We start from the raw sequence: 18,878 nt of genomic DNA on the forward strand, positions 1-18,878 counted from the left end.
ATAGTCGCTAAAGATAGGCTCAAACGGCTGGAGTAAATCAGCGGGTCAGCCAACATCTCTGGAGAAGAGGAATGGGTGACGTTTTGGGTCGAGAACCTTCTTCAGACTGAGTCAGGGGAAAGGGGAAACAAGAGATATAGGCTATGGTATAGAAACAAGAGATATAGGCTATGGTATAGAAACAAGAGATATAGGCTATGGTATAGAAACAAGAGATATAGGCTATGGTATAGAAACAAGAGATATAGGCTGTGGTATAGAAACAAGAGATATAGGCTATGGTATAGAAACAAGAGATATAGGCTATGGTATAGAAACAAGAGATATAGGCTGTGGTATAGAAACAAGAGATATAGGCTATGGTATAGAAACAAGAGATATAGGCTGTGGTATAGAAACAAGAGATATAGGCTGTGGTATAGAAACAAGAGATATAGGCTATGGTATAGAAACAAGAGATATAGGCTATGGTATAGAAACAAGAGATATAGAACAAATGAATGAAAGATATGCAAAAAAGGGTCTCAACCCGAAAAGTCACCGATTCTTTTTCTCCAGAGATGCTACCTGAGTTGTTCCAGCTTTTTGTGTCTTTCTTTGGTTTAAACCAGCATCTGCAGTATAGTAGCTAAATATCTTTACAGCCTTCAGTGTTCTTAATATCCGGTCAGATAATATCAGGAGAGAATAGTGGAAGCACAGTGGGTAGAGTTGCTGTCTCTGTGTGTGTGTGTGTGCGGAGTCTGCACGTTCTTCCTGTGACCGGGTGGGTTTCCTCCGGGTGCTCCGGTTTCCTCACACGTACCAAAGACGTGGGTTTGTAGGTTAATCGGCCCTCTGTAAATTACCTCCTAGTGTGTAGGGAATGGAGGAGAAAGTGGGATAACACAACTAGTGTGGACGGGTGAGAGATTTAAGAGGGTCGTCAGGGGCGACCTTTTCACTCGGAGGGTTGTCCGCATTTGGAACAAACTGCCAGGCAAAGCTACAGAAGCAGATAAGACTTTTGAAAGCCATTTGGACAGATGTATGGATAGGCACTGTTTAGGATATGGGCCAAGCGCAGGCAAATGGGACTAGCCCAATAAGCCAACAGTCGGCGTGGACCAGGCGGTTTCTTGATTAGTCCGGGTGTCAAAAGTTACAGGGAGAAGGTAGGAGAATAGTCTTGAGAGGGAAAAATAGATCGGCCACGATTGAATGGCGGAGTCGACTTGATGGGCCGAATGGCCTAATTCTGTTGGTATGTTTTAAAGACAGTCCATGGTTTGCAGTTTAGTGAGCCAGGCAGTGTTCAAGAGCATGATGATTGTTAGGAAGACACAGAATGGCCTAATTTTGCTCCTATGTCTTATTATTGTAGAGCTCTATGACATGTTCATAAGTCATAGAAGCAGAATTAGGCCATTCGGCCCATCACGTCTACGCCACCATTCGATCATGGCATTCGATCTATCTTCTCCTCTGAACCCCATTCTCCTGCCTTCTCCCCTTAACCCCTGACACCAGTACTAATCAAGAATCTATGTCTGCCTTAAAAATACCCCTGTCTTCTCCTGTAGTGATCAAGAATCTATCAGTCTCCACTGTAAAAATACCCTCCACAGCCGTCTGTGGCAATGAGTTCCACAGATTCATCACCCTCTGACTAAAGAAATTCCTCCTCATCTCCTTCCTTGAGGCAGTCCTTTTATTTTGAGGCTACGGCTCGATGAATGACTCTGTGACTGAGACGTTTCTGCTGTGCTTTGGCTACCGTTTAGGTTGCGATCCAAGCACGGCAATGACTGGGCAACTATAGGGGCTGCTCTGGGGAGAAGTGCTTCCTCTGTAAAAGACCGCTGCAGACTGATGAAGGACACCTGCAAAACTGGTAACGTTCTATTCTATTCATGTTCATAGGTTCTAGGAGCAGAATTAGGCCATTCGGCCCATCAGGTCTACTCCGCCATTCAATCATGGCTGATCTATCTCTCCCTCTCAACCCCATTCTCCTGCCTCCTCCCCATAATCCCTGACACCTGCACTAATCAAGAATCTGTCAGTCAATCTCCGCCTTAAATATATCCATTGCCTTGGCCTCCACAGCCGTCTGTGGCAATGAATCCCACAGATTCACCAGCCTCTGACTAAAGACATTTCTCTTCATCTCCTTTCTAAAGGAACATCCTTTAATTCTGAGGCTGTGCCCTCTGGTCCTAGACTCTCCCACTAGTGGAAACATCCTCTCCACATCCACTCTATCCAGGCCGCTCACTATTCTGTAAATATCAATGAGGTCGCCTCTCATCCTGCTAAACTCCAGCGAGTACAGGCCCAGTACCGATAAACGCTCATCATATGTTAACTCACAAATTCCTGGGATCATTCTTGTAAACCTCCTCTGGACCCTCTCCAGAGCCAGCACATCCTTCCTCAGATATCGGGCCTAAACTTCATTCTGTAATTCTGTAACTTTACTAAAATACAAGGCTTCTAACTTATGCGTGTGGCTAACACTCTACAGCAGTGTGCATTTTATATTACATTAAATTCCAATGTTCAAATCAGTAAATGTTTCTGCTTTTTACACATGCTTAATACCAACTCCATTTTAAGAAGCTTAAAACTTACAAGGAAGAGAGCTTTTGTCATTTGTACTGACAAATTCTTACCCCTGCAGTATAAATTAGTTTATTATCACGTTTGGAGTGGTTTAAGTTACATTTAAAGCTTGGCTTATTAATGTCATGTGTACCAAGGTACTGTGAAAAGCTTTAGTTTGTAGCGTGCTATCCAGTCAGCGGAAAGACTATGCATTATTACAATCAAGCCGTCCACAGTGTGCAGATACATGATGGAGGGAATAACATTTAGTGCAAGATAAAGTCCAATAAAGTCCGATTAAAGATAGTCCGAGGGTCACCAATGAGGTGGATAGTAGTTCAGCACTGCTCTCTGGTTGTGGTAGGACGGTTCAGTTGCCTGATAACAGCTGGGAAGAAACTGTCCATGAATCTGGAGGTGTGCGTTTTCACACTTCTGTACCTCTTGCTTGATGGGAGAGGGGAGAAGAGGGAGTGGCCGGGGTGAGACTGGTCCTTGATTATGCTGCTGGCCTTGCCGAGGCAGCGTGAGGTGTAGATGGAGTCAATGGAAGGGAGCTTAACAGGCCTGTAAATGCAATTACAGACAGATAAATATATATATCAATGATACAAGAAATGAATAATAGTAATATTAGATAACCATGATAAAACAAACCCAAAGTCTATTGTACAACCAAAGACACAGTCCGTAGAAGATCACAGTTGCTGAGGTCAGTGTTGTGCAGCGTTCAAGAGCCTGATGGTGTTCTGTAAATTTCCCCGGTGTGGGACGAATAAAGGAATATATTATTAAAAAGGACATATTATTCTTGAACCTGGAGGTCACGGTTTTCAGGCTCCTGTACCTTCTTCCTGATGGTAGCAGCAAGATGAGAGCGTGGCCAGGGTGGTGTGTAATCAAGAATCAGAGAACATAGGCTTAAGGTGAGAGGGGAAAGATTTAATAGGATTCTGAGAGAGAACTTTTTCACACAGAGGGTGATGGGTGCATGGAATGAGCTGCTGGAGGAGGTAGTTGAGGCAGGGACTTTAGCGACATTATACGGGGCTTGGACAGGTACATTCATAGGAAAATTTAGAGGAATATGGGCCAAGCTCAGGCAAATGTGAGTAGCTTAGATGGGGCATCTCGGTCGGCATAGACGAGGGTCTGCTTCTGTGCAGTGTTGGTCCAAACCTGTAAGAAGGAACTGCAGATGCTGGTTTACACCGAACATAGACACAAAATGCTGGAGTAACTCAGCGGGACAGGCAGCATCTCTGGAGATGATGTTTGAGGTCGAGACCCTTCAGACTGAGAGTCAGGGGGGAGGGAGACACAGATATGGAAGGGTAAGGTGTGAAAACAAGATATCGGGGGACGAAGACTCAAGTTAGGAAGAGGGGATGTTCAACGAGATCTGGGTGTCCTAGTGCATCAGTCACTGAAAGGAAGCATGCAGGTACAGCAGGCAGTGAAGAAAGCCAATGGAATGTTGGCCTTCGTAACAAGAGGAGTTGAGTATAGGAGCAAAGAGGTCCTTCTACAGTTGTACCGGGCCCTGGTGAGACTGCACCTGGAGTACTGTGTGCAGTTTTGGTCTCCAAATTTGAGGAAGGATATTCTTGCTATTGAGGGCGTGCAGCGTAGGTTCACTAGGTTAATTCCCGGAATGGCGGGACTGTCGTATGTTGAAAGGCTGGAGCAATTAGGCTTGTATACACTGGAATTTAGAAGGATGAGGGGGGATCTTATTGAAACATATAAGATAATTAGGGGATTGGACACATTAGAGGCAGGAAACATGTTCCCAATGTTGGGGGAGTCCAGAACAAGGGGCACAGTTTAAGAATAAGGGGTAGGCCATTTAGAACGGAGATGAGGAAGAACTTTTTCAGTCAGAGAGTGGTGAAGGTGTGGAATTCTCTGCCTCAGAAGGCAGTGGAGGCCAGTTCATTGGATGCTTTCAAGAGAGAGCTGGATAGAGCTCTTAAGGAAAGCAGAGTGAGGGGGTATGGGGAGAAGGCAGGAACGGGGTACTGATTGAGAGTGATCAGCCATGATCGCATTGAATGGCGGTGCTGGCTCGAAGGGCTGAATGGCCTACTCCTGCACCAATTGTCTATTGAAAATGTAGAATAGATCGTTGTTAGCTAAGGGAAGGTGACAACGTGGCATACAGAGATAAAATTAAATCAGGAGGACAGTCAAACTAGTCAGAAAACTGGGATGGGGAGGGATGGAGAGCGAGGGAAAGCAAGGGTTACTTGAAGTGAGAGAAGTCAAGTGCTGTTTGACTCTGACTCTTTGAATTAGCCTGCCGTTGTTGTCACCAGCCAACCTGCTGCTCTTGAGACTCTCCTGCTGTGATAGATCATAAAGAATGGTGTGTTTTAAAAATAAATACTTGGAACATAATAATCAAAAGTTACTGCCTCAGAAATGGGGCAGTACGGTGGTGCAGCGGGTAGAGCTGCTGCCTCACAGCGCCAGAGACCCGGGTTCCATCCTGACTACGGGTGCTGTATGTATGGAGTTTGTACGTTCTCCCCGTGACCTACGTGGGTTTTCTCCAGGTGCTCCGTTTTTTCTCCCACATCCCAAAGACGTATAGTTATGTAGGTTAATTGGCTTGGTATAAATGTAACTTGGCCCTCGTGTGTGTAGGATAGTGTTGGTGTGCGGGGATCGCTAGTCTCAGTGGGCTGAAGGGCCTGTTTCTGCACTGTATCTTCAAACTCTAAAGTAAAGTACAAACTATTAATGAAGACTTTTTTTCACTGTAACCTCTCTTGCAACACTTGTTCCATTTATCCAAGTGATATGTTCACATTTCAATGCAGGCTGTTTTGTTCCTGAACATGCTGTCTTACTGGCTAATTGATATTTTGTACATCATGACCACAGTAGCATTGGACACAGATTCTTCCCAGCACAGTTTAAAAATGTTCAGAAAACTGTTTCAAAATGATTATGGGAGAACTTTCAAGTCCAGCATAATTGCGTTTTTGGGATTAAACTGAATGTTTAAAGCATTACTTTCTAAAAGAGTGGAAAAAGTTCAGGAAGAAAGGCATGCATTCTCCAACACAGGTTAGATAGATTGACTATTAGTTTAGTTTTGTGATACTGCGTGGAAACAGGCCCTTCGGCCCACTGAGTCCGTGCCGACCAGCGATCCCCGCACACTAACGCTATCCTACACACACTAGCGACAATCGACTTTTGTTTTATTCCAAGCCAATTAACCTACAAACCTGTACGTCTTTGGAGTGTGCGAGGAAACCGAAGATCTCGTAGAAAACCCACGCAGGTCACGGGGAGAAAGTACAAATTCTGTACCTACAGCACCCGTAGTCGGGATGGAACCTGTGTCTCTGGTGCTGTGAGGCAGTAGGTCTACCACTATACCTACAGCACCCGTAGTCGGGATGGAACCTGTGTCTCTGGTGCTGTGAGGCAGTAGGTCTACCACTATACCTACAGCACCCGTAGTCGGGATGGAACCTGGGTCTCTGGTGCTGTGAGGCAGTAGGTCTACCACTATACCTACAGCACCCGTAGTCGGGATGGAACCTGTGTCTCTGGTGCTGTGAGGCAGGAGGTCTACCACTATACCTACAGCACCCGTAGTCGGGATGGAACCTGTGTCTCTGGTGCTGTGAGGCAGTAGGTCTACCACTATACCTACAGCACCCGTAGTCGGGATGGAACCTGGGTCTCTGGTGCTGTGAGGCAGTAGGTCTACCACCATATCACCCCATTAAAAATGAAAGACAAATGCTTGTCTTCACACTTAAAGCTAACAGCAGCTTCCAGATTTCTATTTAGAAGAAGTTTCTCAATTACTTTAAATTCTCTTTGGTTACAAGATCTAAAATATGTGACCGTGAGAACTCTCTCACTCAGGAAATACCTTGCTCTGTGTGTGCACAGTTATGTGTAAATTACTATTGTATTAGTAATTAGTATTGATGAAAAATTGCTGTTTCGAAATAAAAGGTAATTTAATATTTTAGCTTAAAATTCCTAGTGTGTGATATTGATCTAGCTTAATTCCAAGTAATTGGTTTATTTCAGTTACACAAGTACAAACTTTAATGTAATTTAATCTATATACTACTATAGTTCTGATATGATTCTTTACAAATTTTAAAGTAGAGTCACCTTTCCTCATATTTGCAGTTTCTATTCTGTACTCCTTTGAGTATCATTCTGTTTGTGAATGGTCGTGATTTCTCATGTCTCTGCTCCTGCATCAGTATTGGTTTAGTATTGTGTGTGTACTGAGATGCAGTGAAAACCCTTTGTTTGTGTGCTATCCAGCCAAATAGTACTGTACATGAGTACAATGAAGCCACACACAAGTACAACAGGTAGTGCACAGAGACAAATACCAGAGTGTAGAGTATAGTGTTACAGCGTTAAAGAGCAAAAATGCAAACATGGATAGGTGATGTTTTCAGTTGGCACCTTCCTTCAGTCTGAACGGCCCTTCCATAAGCTAGGGTACTGTCCGATTCACCTCTACCCCATTGTGGACATTGGACTTTGTCTGTGGAACTGATGCGCTACAATGCTGAGAACTATGTTCTGCACTCTGTTACGATAGAACTTTATTTATCCCAGGAGGGAAATTGGTCTGCCAACAGTCATAACACACAAGATACATGAAATTAAACTAGATTCTGCACTCTGTATCTTCCCCTTTGCTCTACCTATTGTACTTGAGTTTCACCTGATTGTATTTATGTACAGTATTATGTGTGTGTTTGGATAGCATGCAAAGCCATGCCTTTCACTGTACCTCGGTAGTACAGGTGCCAATAATAAAGATGAAGCTAATTTGCTCGCCCCTCCTTTCCCAGGGAAATGGACGGGGGAGGAGGAGAGGCGGCTGGCTGAGGTGGTCCATGAGCTGACGGCCACGGACCCTGGGGATATCGTCACGCAAGGGGTGTCGTGGGCCGCGGTGGCAGAGCGAGTGGGGACACGATCCGAGAAGCAGTGTCGCTCCAAGTGGCTCAATTACCTCAACTGGAAGCAGAGTGGCGGGACGGAGTGGAGCAAGGACGATGAGATGAACCTCATTCTCAGGTAGATACACAGGGCGCTGCAGGTGCTGGTCTACAAAAGAAAGACACAAAGTGCTGGAGTAACTCAGCGGGTCAGGCAGCATCTCTGGAGAAAAGGAATAGGTGACGTCACCTGATACATCACCTATCAGTCTAAAGAAAGCTCCCAACCCGAAACGTCACCTATCCATGTTCTCCACAGATGCTGCCTGACCCGCTGAGTTACTCCAGCACTCTGTGAAACGTCACCTATCCATGTTCTCCACAGATGCTGCCTGGCCCGCTGAGTTACTCCAGCACTCTGAAGCGTCACCTATCCATGTTCTCCACAGATGCTTCCTGACCCGCTGAATTACTCCAGCTTTTTGTGTCTAACTTCGGTTTACACCAGCATCTGCAGTTCCTTTCGTACACAAGCAGTTTTCTGGTTCGTTAGAGGCAAATATGCATCGTGACATGCTTCTACGAAATGCTTCTAGGATCAAACATGACCTGTTTTCAAGAGAGAGTTAGATTTAGCTCTTAGGGCTAACGGAATCAAGGGATATGGGGAGAAAGCAGGAACGGGGTACTGATTGTGGATGATCAGCCAGGATCATATTGAATGGCGGTGCTGGCTCACAGGGCCGATGGCCTACTCCTACTATTTTTCTATATTCTATGTTTCTATCTTTTAATTGCCTTGGTGTAGAATAGCGGAGCTGAACGCCGAGGATGAGAGTGAGATTAACTGGGACATCATGGCGGAGGGATGGAGCAGTGTCCGATCCCCACAGTGGCTGAGAAGTAAATGGTGGACCATCAAGCGACAAGTAACCAACCACAAAGACCTGACCTTCGCAGGTATGGACACAGCAGCAGATAATGCTCCAATCTCAGGGAACTGACCAACATGCTGGAGGAACTCGGCCGGTCACGCACTCTGTGGAACATCACCTATCCATGTTCTCCACAGATGCTGCCTGACCCGCTGAGTTACTCCAGCACTCTGTGAAACGTCACCTATCCATGTTCTCCACAGATGCTGCCTGACCCGCTGAGTTACTCCAGCACTCTGTGAAACGTCACTTATCCATGTTCTCCACAGATGCTGCCTGACCCACTGAGTTACTCCAGCACTCTGTCTCTGTCATTGTATATGCAACTCCTTGTTTCCACCTACTGTACGTTCCTTCCTCTGCTTTCACAATTCTCACCTCTTCTATGATGATCTCACACCTTTTGTCTTTTCACCTCTGGCCTTTGTCCGACCATCTGTTTATCAATCCTTCCCTCCCTCACCTATCTCCACCTATCACTCACCACATTATGTCCCCTCTCTCCACTCTTCCAGCTTTCTTCCCCCTGCAACCCCACACCCTCTCTAACACACTATAATCATTCTGGAGAAGAGTACTGACGCAAAACATCACCAAGCAATGTTCTCCACAGAGGCTGCCTGACCCACTGAGTTACTCTACCATTTTCTTTCTTGCTCCAGCATCTGCAGTCTCTTATGTCCACAGCATTTAACAGAGTGCTGGATTGAACTCAGCGGGTCAGGCAGCATCTGTAGAGGGATTGGGCAGGCGACATTTTGGGTTGGATGTCTCCAGACAGCGTTCGTCCATTTTCCTCCACAGATGCTGCCTGACCCGCTGAGTTCCTCCAGCAGTTTGTGTTTTACTCAAGATTCCAGCATCTGCAGTTCCTTGTGTGTCCAGCATTTTATCCCTCTCTATATGATGTGTTTTGTGATAAATTGTGTTGCTTCAGCTGTGGAGGGAAATCAAAGTCTAATGAATCAAATAGGAAGAGGTAAATGTTTTTTTCTTTGTAGCCAGGATATTGTCATGCCTGTAATAATTGTTGGTTTGATTATGAAATGATGTGTTCATTCATACTCAGCAGACCAGGCAACACTTGTAAAGGCAGGAAAACGGGGTTGAGAGGGAAAATAAATCAGCCATGATTGAATGGTGGCGCAGACTCAATGGGCTGAATGGCCTAAATCTACTCCTATCACTTATGAACTGATGTCATGTCTTTGCTTCCCGATATTCTTCCAGCATTCTCAGAGAAATGGCAGAGATATGCGGGCAATTTTAGGGCCGGAGTTCCAGAGCCCCGGCAGCAGGGGGCAGATTCCAACCGCCGACCCGCCGCGGAAGCCCCAATGAGGTGGAGATCGGCCGCCTCACCCGGCCTGGGGGACACACTGTGGGGGGGGGACTTCCTGGGGGGGACACGCAAGCCCACTCTCATGATTCTGTCCGGATTAAAGGAGGTGCCGGAAAATTGGTGGTGGACCTGTATTAGAAATGCGAGTAAAGTTTATCAACGTCCAGACAGTCGTGTTGGTAATAAGAGCCTGACTCAGCAGCCAGGGCGGACACAGTACTACCCGCCGCGATGACACTAGCATTGCTGCCGTTACAGAACTGGTGGAGAGTCTACGGCAGCTGGTGGAGAGCCTGAAGCAGCCGCCGCATGCCACCATGCACCAGCTGTGTGACGCGCAGACCGGGGCGGCCTCGCGCCACAACAACCCCGCAGCCATGCAGCAGCTGCGCGTTCGCCTGACACAGATAGAGGAGACCAGCAGCATGCCCAGCAGTCCCGTGGCAGCGCTGCAGATCCCAGTACAGATCACACATCTCGGTAGGTCCGGTTTATTGGTCTGGGTTGGGTTGTGTTTGTGGGATTGGTCTGGGTGGGGTTGGGTTGGGTTTGTTGGTCTGGGTTGGGTTGGGTTTGTTGGTTTGGGTTGGGTTTGTTGGTTTGGGTTGGATTGGGCTGGGTTTGTTGGTCTGGGTTGGGTTGGGTTGGGTTTGTTGGTTTGGGTTGGGTTGGGTTTGTTGGTTTGGGTTGGGTTGGGCTGGGTTTGTTGGTCTGGGTTGGGTTGGGCTGGGTTTGATGGTCTGGGTTGGGTTGGGTTGGGTTTGTTGGTCTGGGTTGGGTTTGTTTGTCTGGGTTGAGGTGGGTTGGTCTGGGTTGAGGTGGGTTGGTCTGGGTTAGGTTTGGCTGGGTTTGTCGGTCTGGGTTGGGTTGAGTTCGTCGGTCTGGGTTGGGGTGGGTTGGTCTGGGTTCGTCAGTCTGGGTTGGGTTGGGTTCGTCGGTCTGGGTTGGGTTGGGCTGGGTTGGGTTCGTCAGTCTGGGTTGGGTTGGGTTCGTCAGTCTGGGTTGGGTTCGTTGGTCTGGGTTGGGTTGGGTTGGGTTCGTCAGTCTGGGTTGGGTTGGGTTGGGTTCGTCAGTCTGGGTTGGGTTCGTCAGTCTGGGTTGGGTTCGTCAGTCTGGGTTGGGTTCGTCGGTCTGGGTTGGGTTCGTTGGTCTGGGTTGGGTTGGGTTTGTTTGAACAGAGTAGAACAATGACATGACTTTTTCAGCAGCAACAGGCGAGTCGTGCGGCACCAATACAGACTGTGAAACAATCACTCTCAATACTGGGACGCTGCAGAGGTTTGAATTCCTACCCGTAAGTATGATAAATCATCTGCAATTATAATGACCAATTATAATGAACAGGCCATTCTAGACTGGGTATTGAGTAATGAGGAAGAGTTAGTTAGCAGTCTTGTTGTGCGAGGCCCCTTGGGCAAGAGTGATCATAATATGGTAGAGTTCTTCATTAGGATGGAGAGTGACAAAGTCAATACAGAAACAAGTGTTCTGAACTTAAAGAAAGATAACTTTGAGGGTATGAGGCGTGAATTGTCCAAGATAGACTGGCGATTGATGCTGAAAGGGTTGACGGTGGACATGCAATGGAAGGCATTTAAAGGTCGCATGGATTAACTACAACAAGTGTTCATCCCAGTTTGGCAAAAGAACAAACCAGGAAAGGTAGTGCATCCGTGGCGAACAAGGGAAATCAAGGATAGTATTAAAACAAAAGATGAAGCATACAGATTAGCCAGAAAAAGTAGCATACCACTGGGAGAAATTCAGAGTCCAGCAGAGGAGGACAAAGGGCTTAATTAGGAAAGGGAAAATAGATTATGAGGGAAAACTGGCAAGGAACATAAAAACTGACTGCAAAAGCTTTTATAGATATGTCAAGAGAAAAAGATTAGTTAAGACAAATGTAGGTCCCTTGCAATCGGAAACAGGTGAATTGATCATAGGGAACAAGGAGATGGCAGACCAATTGAACAAATACTTTGGTTCTGTCTTCACTAAGGAAGACATAAACCGTCTGCCGGAAATAGCGGGGGACCGGTGGTCTAATGAGATGGAGGAACTGAGGGAAATCCAGGTTAGTCGGGAAGTGGTGTTAGGTAAATTAAATGGATTAAAGGCAGATAAATCCCCAGGGCCAGATAGGCTGCATCCCAGAGTGCTTAAGGAATTAGCCTCAGAAATAGTGGATGCATTAGTGATAATTTTTCAAAACTCTTTAGATTCTGGAGTAGTTCTTTATAGACCAGTTAGCCTAACATCGGTAGTGGGGAAAATGCTAGAGTCAGTTATTAAAGATGTGATAGCATCACATTTGGAAAGTGGTGAAATCATCGGACAAAGTCAGCATGGATTTACCAAAGGCAAATCATGTCTGACGAATCTTATAGAATTTTTCGAGGATGTAACTAGTAGAGTGGATAAGGGAGAACCAGTCGATGTGTTATATCTGGACTTTCAGAAGGCCTTCGACAAGGTCCCACATAGGAGATTGGTGTACAAACCTAAAGCACACGGTATTGAGGGTTCAGTGTTGAGGTGGATAGAAAATTGGTTGGCGGACAGGAAGCAAAGAGTAGGAATAAACGGGTCCTTTTCGGAATGGCAGGCAGTGACTAGTGGGGTACCGCAAGGCTCAGTGCTGGGACCCCAGTTATTTACAGTGTATATTAATGATTTGGACGAGGGAACTGAATGCAACATCTCTAAGTTTGCGGATGACACGAAGCTGGGTGGCAGTGTTAGCTGCGAGGAGGATGCTAGGAGGCTGCGGAGTGACTTGGATAGATTAGGCGAGTGGGCAAATGCATGGCAGATGCAATATAATGTGGATAAATGTGATCCACTTTGGCGGCAAGAACAGGAAAGCAGAGTATTACCTGAATGGTGACCGATTGGGAGAAGGGGAGATGCAACGTGACCTGGGTGTCATGGTGCACCAATCATTGAAAGCAAGCATGCAGGTGCAGCAGGCAGTGAAGAAAGCGAATGGTATGTTGGCATTCATAGCAAGAGGATTTGAGTTTAGGAGCAGGGAGGTTCTGCTGCAGTTGTACAGGGCCTTGGTGAGACCGCACCTGGAGTATTGTGTGCAGTTTTGGTCTCCTAACCTGAGGAAAGACGTTCTTGCCCTAGAGGGAGTACAGAGAAGATTCACCAGATTGATCCCTGGGATGGCGGGACTTTCATATGAGGAAAGACTGGATAGACTGGGCTTGTACTCGCTGGAATTTAGAAGACTGAGGGGGGATCTTATAGAAACATATAAAATTCTTAAGGGGTTGGAGAGGCTAGATGCGGGAAGATTGTTCCCGATGTTGGGGGAGTCCAGAACCAGGGGTCACAGCTTAAGGATAAGGGGGAAGTCTTTTAGGACCGAGATGAGAAAACATTTCTTCACACAGAGAGTGGTGAGTCTGTGGAATTCTCTGCCACAGAAGGTGGTTGAGGCCAGTTCATTGGCTATATTTAAGAGGGAGTTAGATGTGGCCCTTTTTGCTAAGGGGATCAGGGGGTATGGAGAGAAGGCAGGTACAGGCTACTGAGCTGGATGATCAGCCATGATCATATTGAATGGCGGTGCGTACAGGCTCGAAGGGCCGAATGGCCTACTTCTGCACCTATTTTCTATGTCTATGTTTCTATGATCATGATGAATTCTGATCTCTCTCAAGAATCGCCCAATACAACTGATCTTGTGGATAAATCTGGTTTCGTAGGAGACCACTATCAAAATAAAGTTAAATGATTATACTAAGATCCAAGTTGTAGCAGAGATGGCTGATTTTAACTGAGATGACCGCCCTCAGCAGGACAGTGAGGTTTATTCTCAAATGCAATCCTGTGGTAGTCACACAGCACGGAAACAGGCTCTTCATCCCAACTTGTCTATGCTGACCAAGCTGCCCCACCTCAGCTTGTCCCATTTGCATCCATTTGGCCGATATCCCTTTAAACCTTACATTAACTATCTCCTCTGGCAGCTCATTCCATACACCTACCACCACTCTGAGTGAAAAAAATGTCCCTCAGGTTTCTATTAATCTTTATCCTCTCACCTCTCCTCTGTCCTCTGGTTCTTGATTCCCCTACCCTGGATAAAGGATTTGTCCACGCACCCCATTTATTCCCCTCATGATCTTATTCACCTGTAAGATATAACCCTCATCCCCTGCACTGCAAGGAAGAAAATCCCAGCCTGTAGCTCAACCGATAGGCGATGTAGGACAAGAGGACAGTAACGAGGGTGAACAGTAATTCAGGTGTGCACAGTACCACTTCTATTTCCAACTTGCATAACATCCGACTTGAGCAAAGGTCCGCGGGTGGTAACCCTTACATAAGTCAGGGAATGTCTGTAACAATGTGTTTAGTAAGTAATGCTGGATAACTTCAGGATGGCACAGTGCCACAGCAGTAGAGCTGCTGCCTCACAGCGCCAGAGACCCAGGTTCGATCCTGACTACGGGTGCTGTCTGTACAGAGTTTGTACGTTCTCCCTGTGACCTGCGTGGGTTTTCTTCGGGTGCTTTGGTTTCCCCCCACACTCCAAAGACGTGCAGGTTTGTAGGTAAATGGGTTTGGTATAAATGTAAATTGACCCTAGTGTGTGTAGGATAGTGTTTAGTGTGCGGGGATCGCTGGTCTGCACGGACTCAGTGGGCCGAAGGGCCTGTTTCTGCGTTGTATCTCTAAACTAAACTAAGATGATTTACAAGGATGTTGCCAGGACTCGATGGCCTGAGCTGTAGAAACGGGATGGGGAGGCTCGGACTTTGTTCCCAAACTAAATTAAATAAATGATCGTAAATGATTTGAATAATTATTTGAGTGAAGGTTCTTTTTTCTGCTTGTGTACGTAGTCTTTCCGACTGCAGCCCACGGGAACACCTGGAACCTACCTGATTCAGACCAGCTCGAGTCCAAGCCTTCCCCTCACACTGACCACAAGTCCAGCTGTCACACTCACCTCACCACCCTCCCCTGAACAGATTATCGTCCACACCCTCTCGGTAAGTCTGGCCTTACGCGCCTTACGGCTCAGAAATATCACCCGAGGTAAAGTGACCACCATTACGTGTCGTCATGTGTTTTCTGCAAGTTTAGTTTAGTTTACTTTGTCACGGGTACCGAGGTACAGTGAAAAGCTTTAGTTACGTGCTAACCAGTCAGCGGAAAGACTATGCAATAGAGCCGTCCACATTGTATGGATACAGGTTAAAGGGAATAACGTTCAGTGCAAGATAATTGGCTGTAGAGTTGCTGCCTCACAGCACCAGAGACCCGGCGTTGATCCTGACTACGTACGTTCTTCCCATGATCGTGTAGGTTTTCTCCGGGTGCTCCAGTTTCCATTCCCACTCCAAAGACGTACAGGTTTGCACGTTAATTGGCTTCGGTAAAACTAAATTGTCCCTCGAGGGTAGGATAGTGCAAGTGTACGGAGTGATTGCAGCTCGCGGTGGGCCAAAGGGCCTGTTTCCGCGCTGAATCTGCACAGTCTAAAGTTCATGTGTTTAGTGATTCAGCTGTAGTTAATACATAGTTCCTTGAAGGTGGCGTCACTGGTAGATAGGGTGGTCAAAAAGGCTTTTGGCTGATTGGCCTTTATCAGCCAGAGTATTGAGTATAGAAGTTGGGAGGTCATGCTGCAGTTGTATAAGACGTTAGTGAGGCTGAGCTTAGAGTATTGTGTTCAGTCCTGGGCACCATGTTATAGAAATATGTTGTTACATTGGAAAGGGTGCAGAGAAGATTTACAAGGATGTTGCCAGTACTCGAGGGTGTGAGCTATAAGGAGGGGTTGAGTCGGCTGAGGCTCTATTCCCTGGAGTGTAGGAGGATGAGGGGTAATCTTATGGAGGTGTATAAAATCATGAGGAATAGATCAGGTAGATACAGAGTCTCTTGCCCAGAGTAGGGGAATTGAGGGGGCAGTCCCATCTAACTGGGGCCGACGCTGTATAAAGTAACGTATCCCAACTTTACACAGAGGGTGCTGAGTGCCAGGAACCTGGGAGTGGTGGATGAAGCAGATACATTGGGAGCATCTCAGTGACTGTTTTGGATAGGGATTGTGTGAAGGGTGATAAGAGTTGGTCTTGGCATCATGTTCAGCACCTTGGCTGAAGGGCCTGTCCTTGTGTAGAAAAGAACTCTAGATACTTGTGTATAGCGAAGATGGAGTAACTCAGGCAGCAACTCTGGGGAAAAAGGATGGGTGACATTTCGGGTCCAGATCTGAAACGTCACTTAACCATGTTCTCCACAGATGCTGTCCGACCCGCTGAGTTACTCCAGCACTCTGTGAAATGTCACCTATCCATGTTCTCCACAGATGCTGCCTGACCCGCTGAGTTACTCCAGCACTCTGAAACGTCACCTATCCATGTTCCCCACAGATGCTGCCTGACCTGCTGAGTTACTCCAGCACTCTGTGTACATTTGGGCCCGTCGTGTGGTACTGTACTGTACTGTTGTATTTGCTTCCCATTCGGCAGGCTCTGGTATCTCCCTCCATCGACGCAGATATTGATGAAGAAACAACACTCATCGTTTCCTCGGACCACAGCTTCATTCAGTCAGACGACATTGACAATGATTCGGTTTTGCCATTATCAACACTGACTGGTAAGGAATCGTGACTGCATGTGTGATTAAATGCACACAGCCTCTGCCACCAACTCTGATCTGCATTCACTTGTGATGAGGATAGACAGTCAGAACCTGGCCCCCACAAAGACTAGAGGGAAAACGTGTAAAGATGTTGGGGCAAGCTGTTTTGTTTCAGTGGTGTGTACCTGGTTTAAAGGAGATGCAGGGGGCAAGATTATTGTACACAAATAGGGGTGGTGGGGGCCTGGAACACGCTGCCAGAGGTGGTGGTGGAGGAGGAAGATAGGGGCGTTTGAGGCTTTTAGAGAGTCACATGTACTGAGGTATAGTGAGATTCATTTTTGTATACAGTTCAGTACAAGTATCACTGTACATATTACATAAGCATCTCAGACATAGTGCAAGTGTGTACAGCAGCACACAGACAGTACACAGCTGCCAGTTTGGTGCCATTATCAAGTCCCAGTTGTGTAGGGATATATGCAGGGAATAGAAACATAGAAAATAGGTGCAGGAGGCCATTTGGCCCTTCGAGCCAGCACCGTCATTCATTGTGACCATCTACAATCAGTAACCTGTGCCTGCCTTCTCCCCATATCCCTTGATTCCACGAGCCCCGAGAGCTCTATCTAACTCTGCCCTCTGTGGCAGAGAATTCCACAACTCCCTGGGTGAAAATGTTTCTTCTCACCTCAGTTTTAAATGGCCTCCCCTTTATTCTTAGACTGTGTCCCCTGGTTCAGGACTTCCCCAACATTGGGATGCAGGACAAATGTTCCCAATGTTGGGGAAGTCCAGAACCAGGGGATTCTGGAGGGGTATGGATCATGTGCAGGCAGATGAGAGTTGATCTTGGCATCATGTTCGGCATTGACATTATGGACTGAAGGGCCTATTCCTGAGCTGTACTGTTCTATGCATTTTGAAATATTAACATCAATTTTTTAGGGGGTCAGCTGGTATTTTGTATGCCAAAATGTCACCTTGAGCTTGTGTAATCAAGTACAAGATCTTCAGTAGATTTCATAGTATGACTGCTTTGTAAATAATTGTATGGGCAAGTGTTTTTCACACAGAGGGTGGTGGGTGTATGGAACGAGCTGCCAGAGGAGGTAGTTGAGGCTGGGACTATCCCAACGTTTAAGAAACAGTTAGACAGGTACATGGACAGGACAGGTTTGGAGGGATATGGGCCAAACCTGGGATATGGCAGGCAGGTGGGGCTGGTGTAGCTGGGACATTGTTGGGCCGGAGGGCCTGTTTCCACGCTATATCACTCTGTGACTCTATTTTCCTCAATTGCAATTGCTGAATAATCACCACCACTCACACCATCACACGCTTTGCATTTGCAAACAGTCCTGACCCAAAATACTAACCATTCCCTTCCCTCCACGGATACTGCTCAACCTGCCGAGTTCCTCCAGCACTTTTCCCTTTTTTTCCCTCCAGCATTCTCTCTATCACTCAATGACTCTATTTTCCCACGAGTTTCTCCCTCCACATTCTCTTGTCTGCAGCGCGGAAATAGCCCCTTTGTCCCACCGAGTCCAGCACCCTGCCCACGAGCACTATTCTACACACATTTATCATTTACAGTAGCCAATTAACCTTCAAACCCACACGTCTTTGGAGTGTGCAAGGAAACCAGAGAAAACCCAGTCACAGGAAGAGCATGTAAACGCCGTACAAACATTACTGTATCTATCTCTGTGTCATCCGATTTCCACACAAAAAATAATTGTGCAGTGGATTTACTGTAGCTATCTTAATGTTCATTCTGAATACGTTCTACAACTTATGACAGTACACATAGAGACATACTAGCAAATTATTCCTTTGCTTCTCCCACAACATATTTGGTCAGAGGGCGGTGAATCTGTGGAATTCATTGCCACAGAAGGCTGTGGAGGCCAGAGATAGATTGTTGATTAGTACGGGTGTCAGGGGTTATGGGGAGAAGGCAGGAGGGAGAGATAGATCAGTCATGATTGAATGTTCATAAGTGATAGGAGTGGAATAAGGCCATTCAGCCCATCAGGTCTACTCTGCCATTCAATCATGGCCTTTCCACCACTTACTTCTGCCTTCTCCCCGTAACCCCTGACACCCGTACTCAAGAAACCAACACACAATGGGCTGAATGGCCTAATTATGCTCCTAACACTTATGAACATATCTTATAAAAAGCACAGGAACAGGCCCTTCAGCCCACAATCCAGGGCAGCACGATGGTGCAGCGGTAGAGTTGCTGCCTTACAGTGCCAGTAGACCCAGGATCGATCCTGACTACGGGTGCTGTCTGAACTGACTTTGTACGTTCTCCCCATGGGTTTTGTCAGAGATCTTCGGTTTCCTCCCACATTCTAAAGACATACTGGTTTGTGGGTTACTTGGCTTGGTATACGTGTAAATTGTCCCGAGTGTGTAGGATAGTATTAATGTGCGGGGATCGCTGGTTGG

At 46.6% G+C, this 18,878-nt stretch overlaps 1 protein-coding gene across 6 annotated transcripts in view; it reads left to right on the top strand.

The window, feature by feature from the left end:
- Nucleotides 1-18,878, top strand: part of dmtf1 (cyclin D binding myb-like transcription factor 1) — a 75,026-nt gene that overhangs the window by 22,742 nt on the left and 33,406 nt on the right. For 5 of the 6 annotated variants that reach the window (XM_078419424.1, XM_078419423.1, XM_078419422.1 and 2 more), the window contains 7 exons: nucleotides 1,764-1,873; nucleotides 7,437-7,665; nucleotides 8,335-8,486; nucleotides 10,062-10,283; nucleotides 11,009-11,097; nucleotides 14,663-14,812; nucleotides 16,301-16,430. In XM_078419424.1, the coding sequence (XP_078275550.1) occupies nucleotides 1,764-1,873; nucleotides 7,437-7,665; nucleotides 8,335-8,486; nucleotides 10,062-10,283; nucleotides 11,009-11,097; nucleotides 14,663-14,812; nucleotides 16,301-16,430 (1,082 nt within the window). The remainder of the gene's footprint in view (nucleotides 1-1,763; nucleotides 1,874-7,436; nucleotides 7,666-8,334; nucleotides 8,487-10,061; nucleotides 10,284-11,008; nucleotides 11,098-14,662; nucleotides 14,813-16,300; nucleotides 16,431-18,878) is intronic. The other variant, XM_078419425.1, reaches the window with a different exon arrangement.

Source organism: Rhinoraja longicauda, chromosome 23 (assembly GCF_053455715.1).
Source record: "Rhinoraja longicauda isolate Sanriku21f chromosome 23, sRhiLon1.1, whole genome shotgun sequence".
Lineage (NCBI taxonomy): Eukaryota > Metazoa > Chordata > Chondrichthyes > Rajiformes > Arhynchobatidae > Rhinoraja > Rhinoraja longicauda.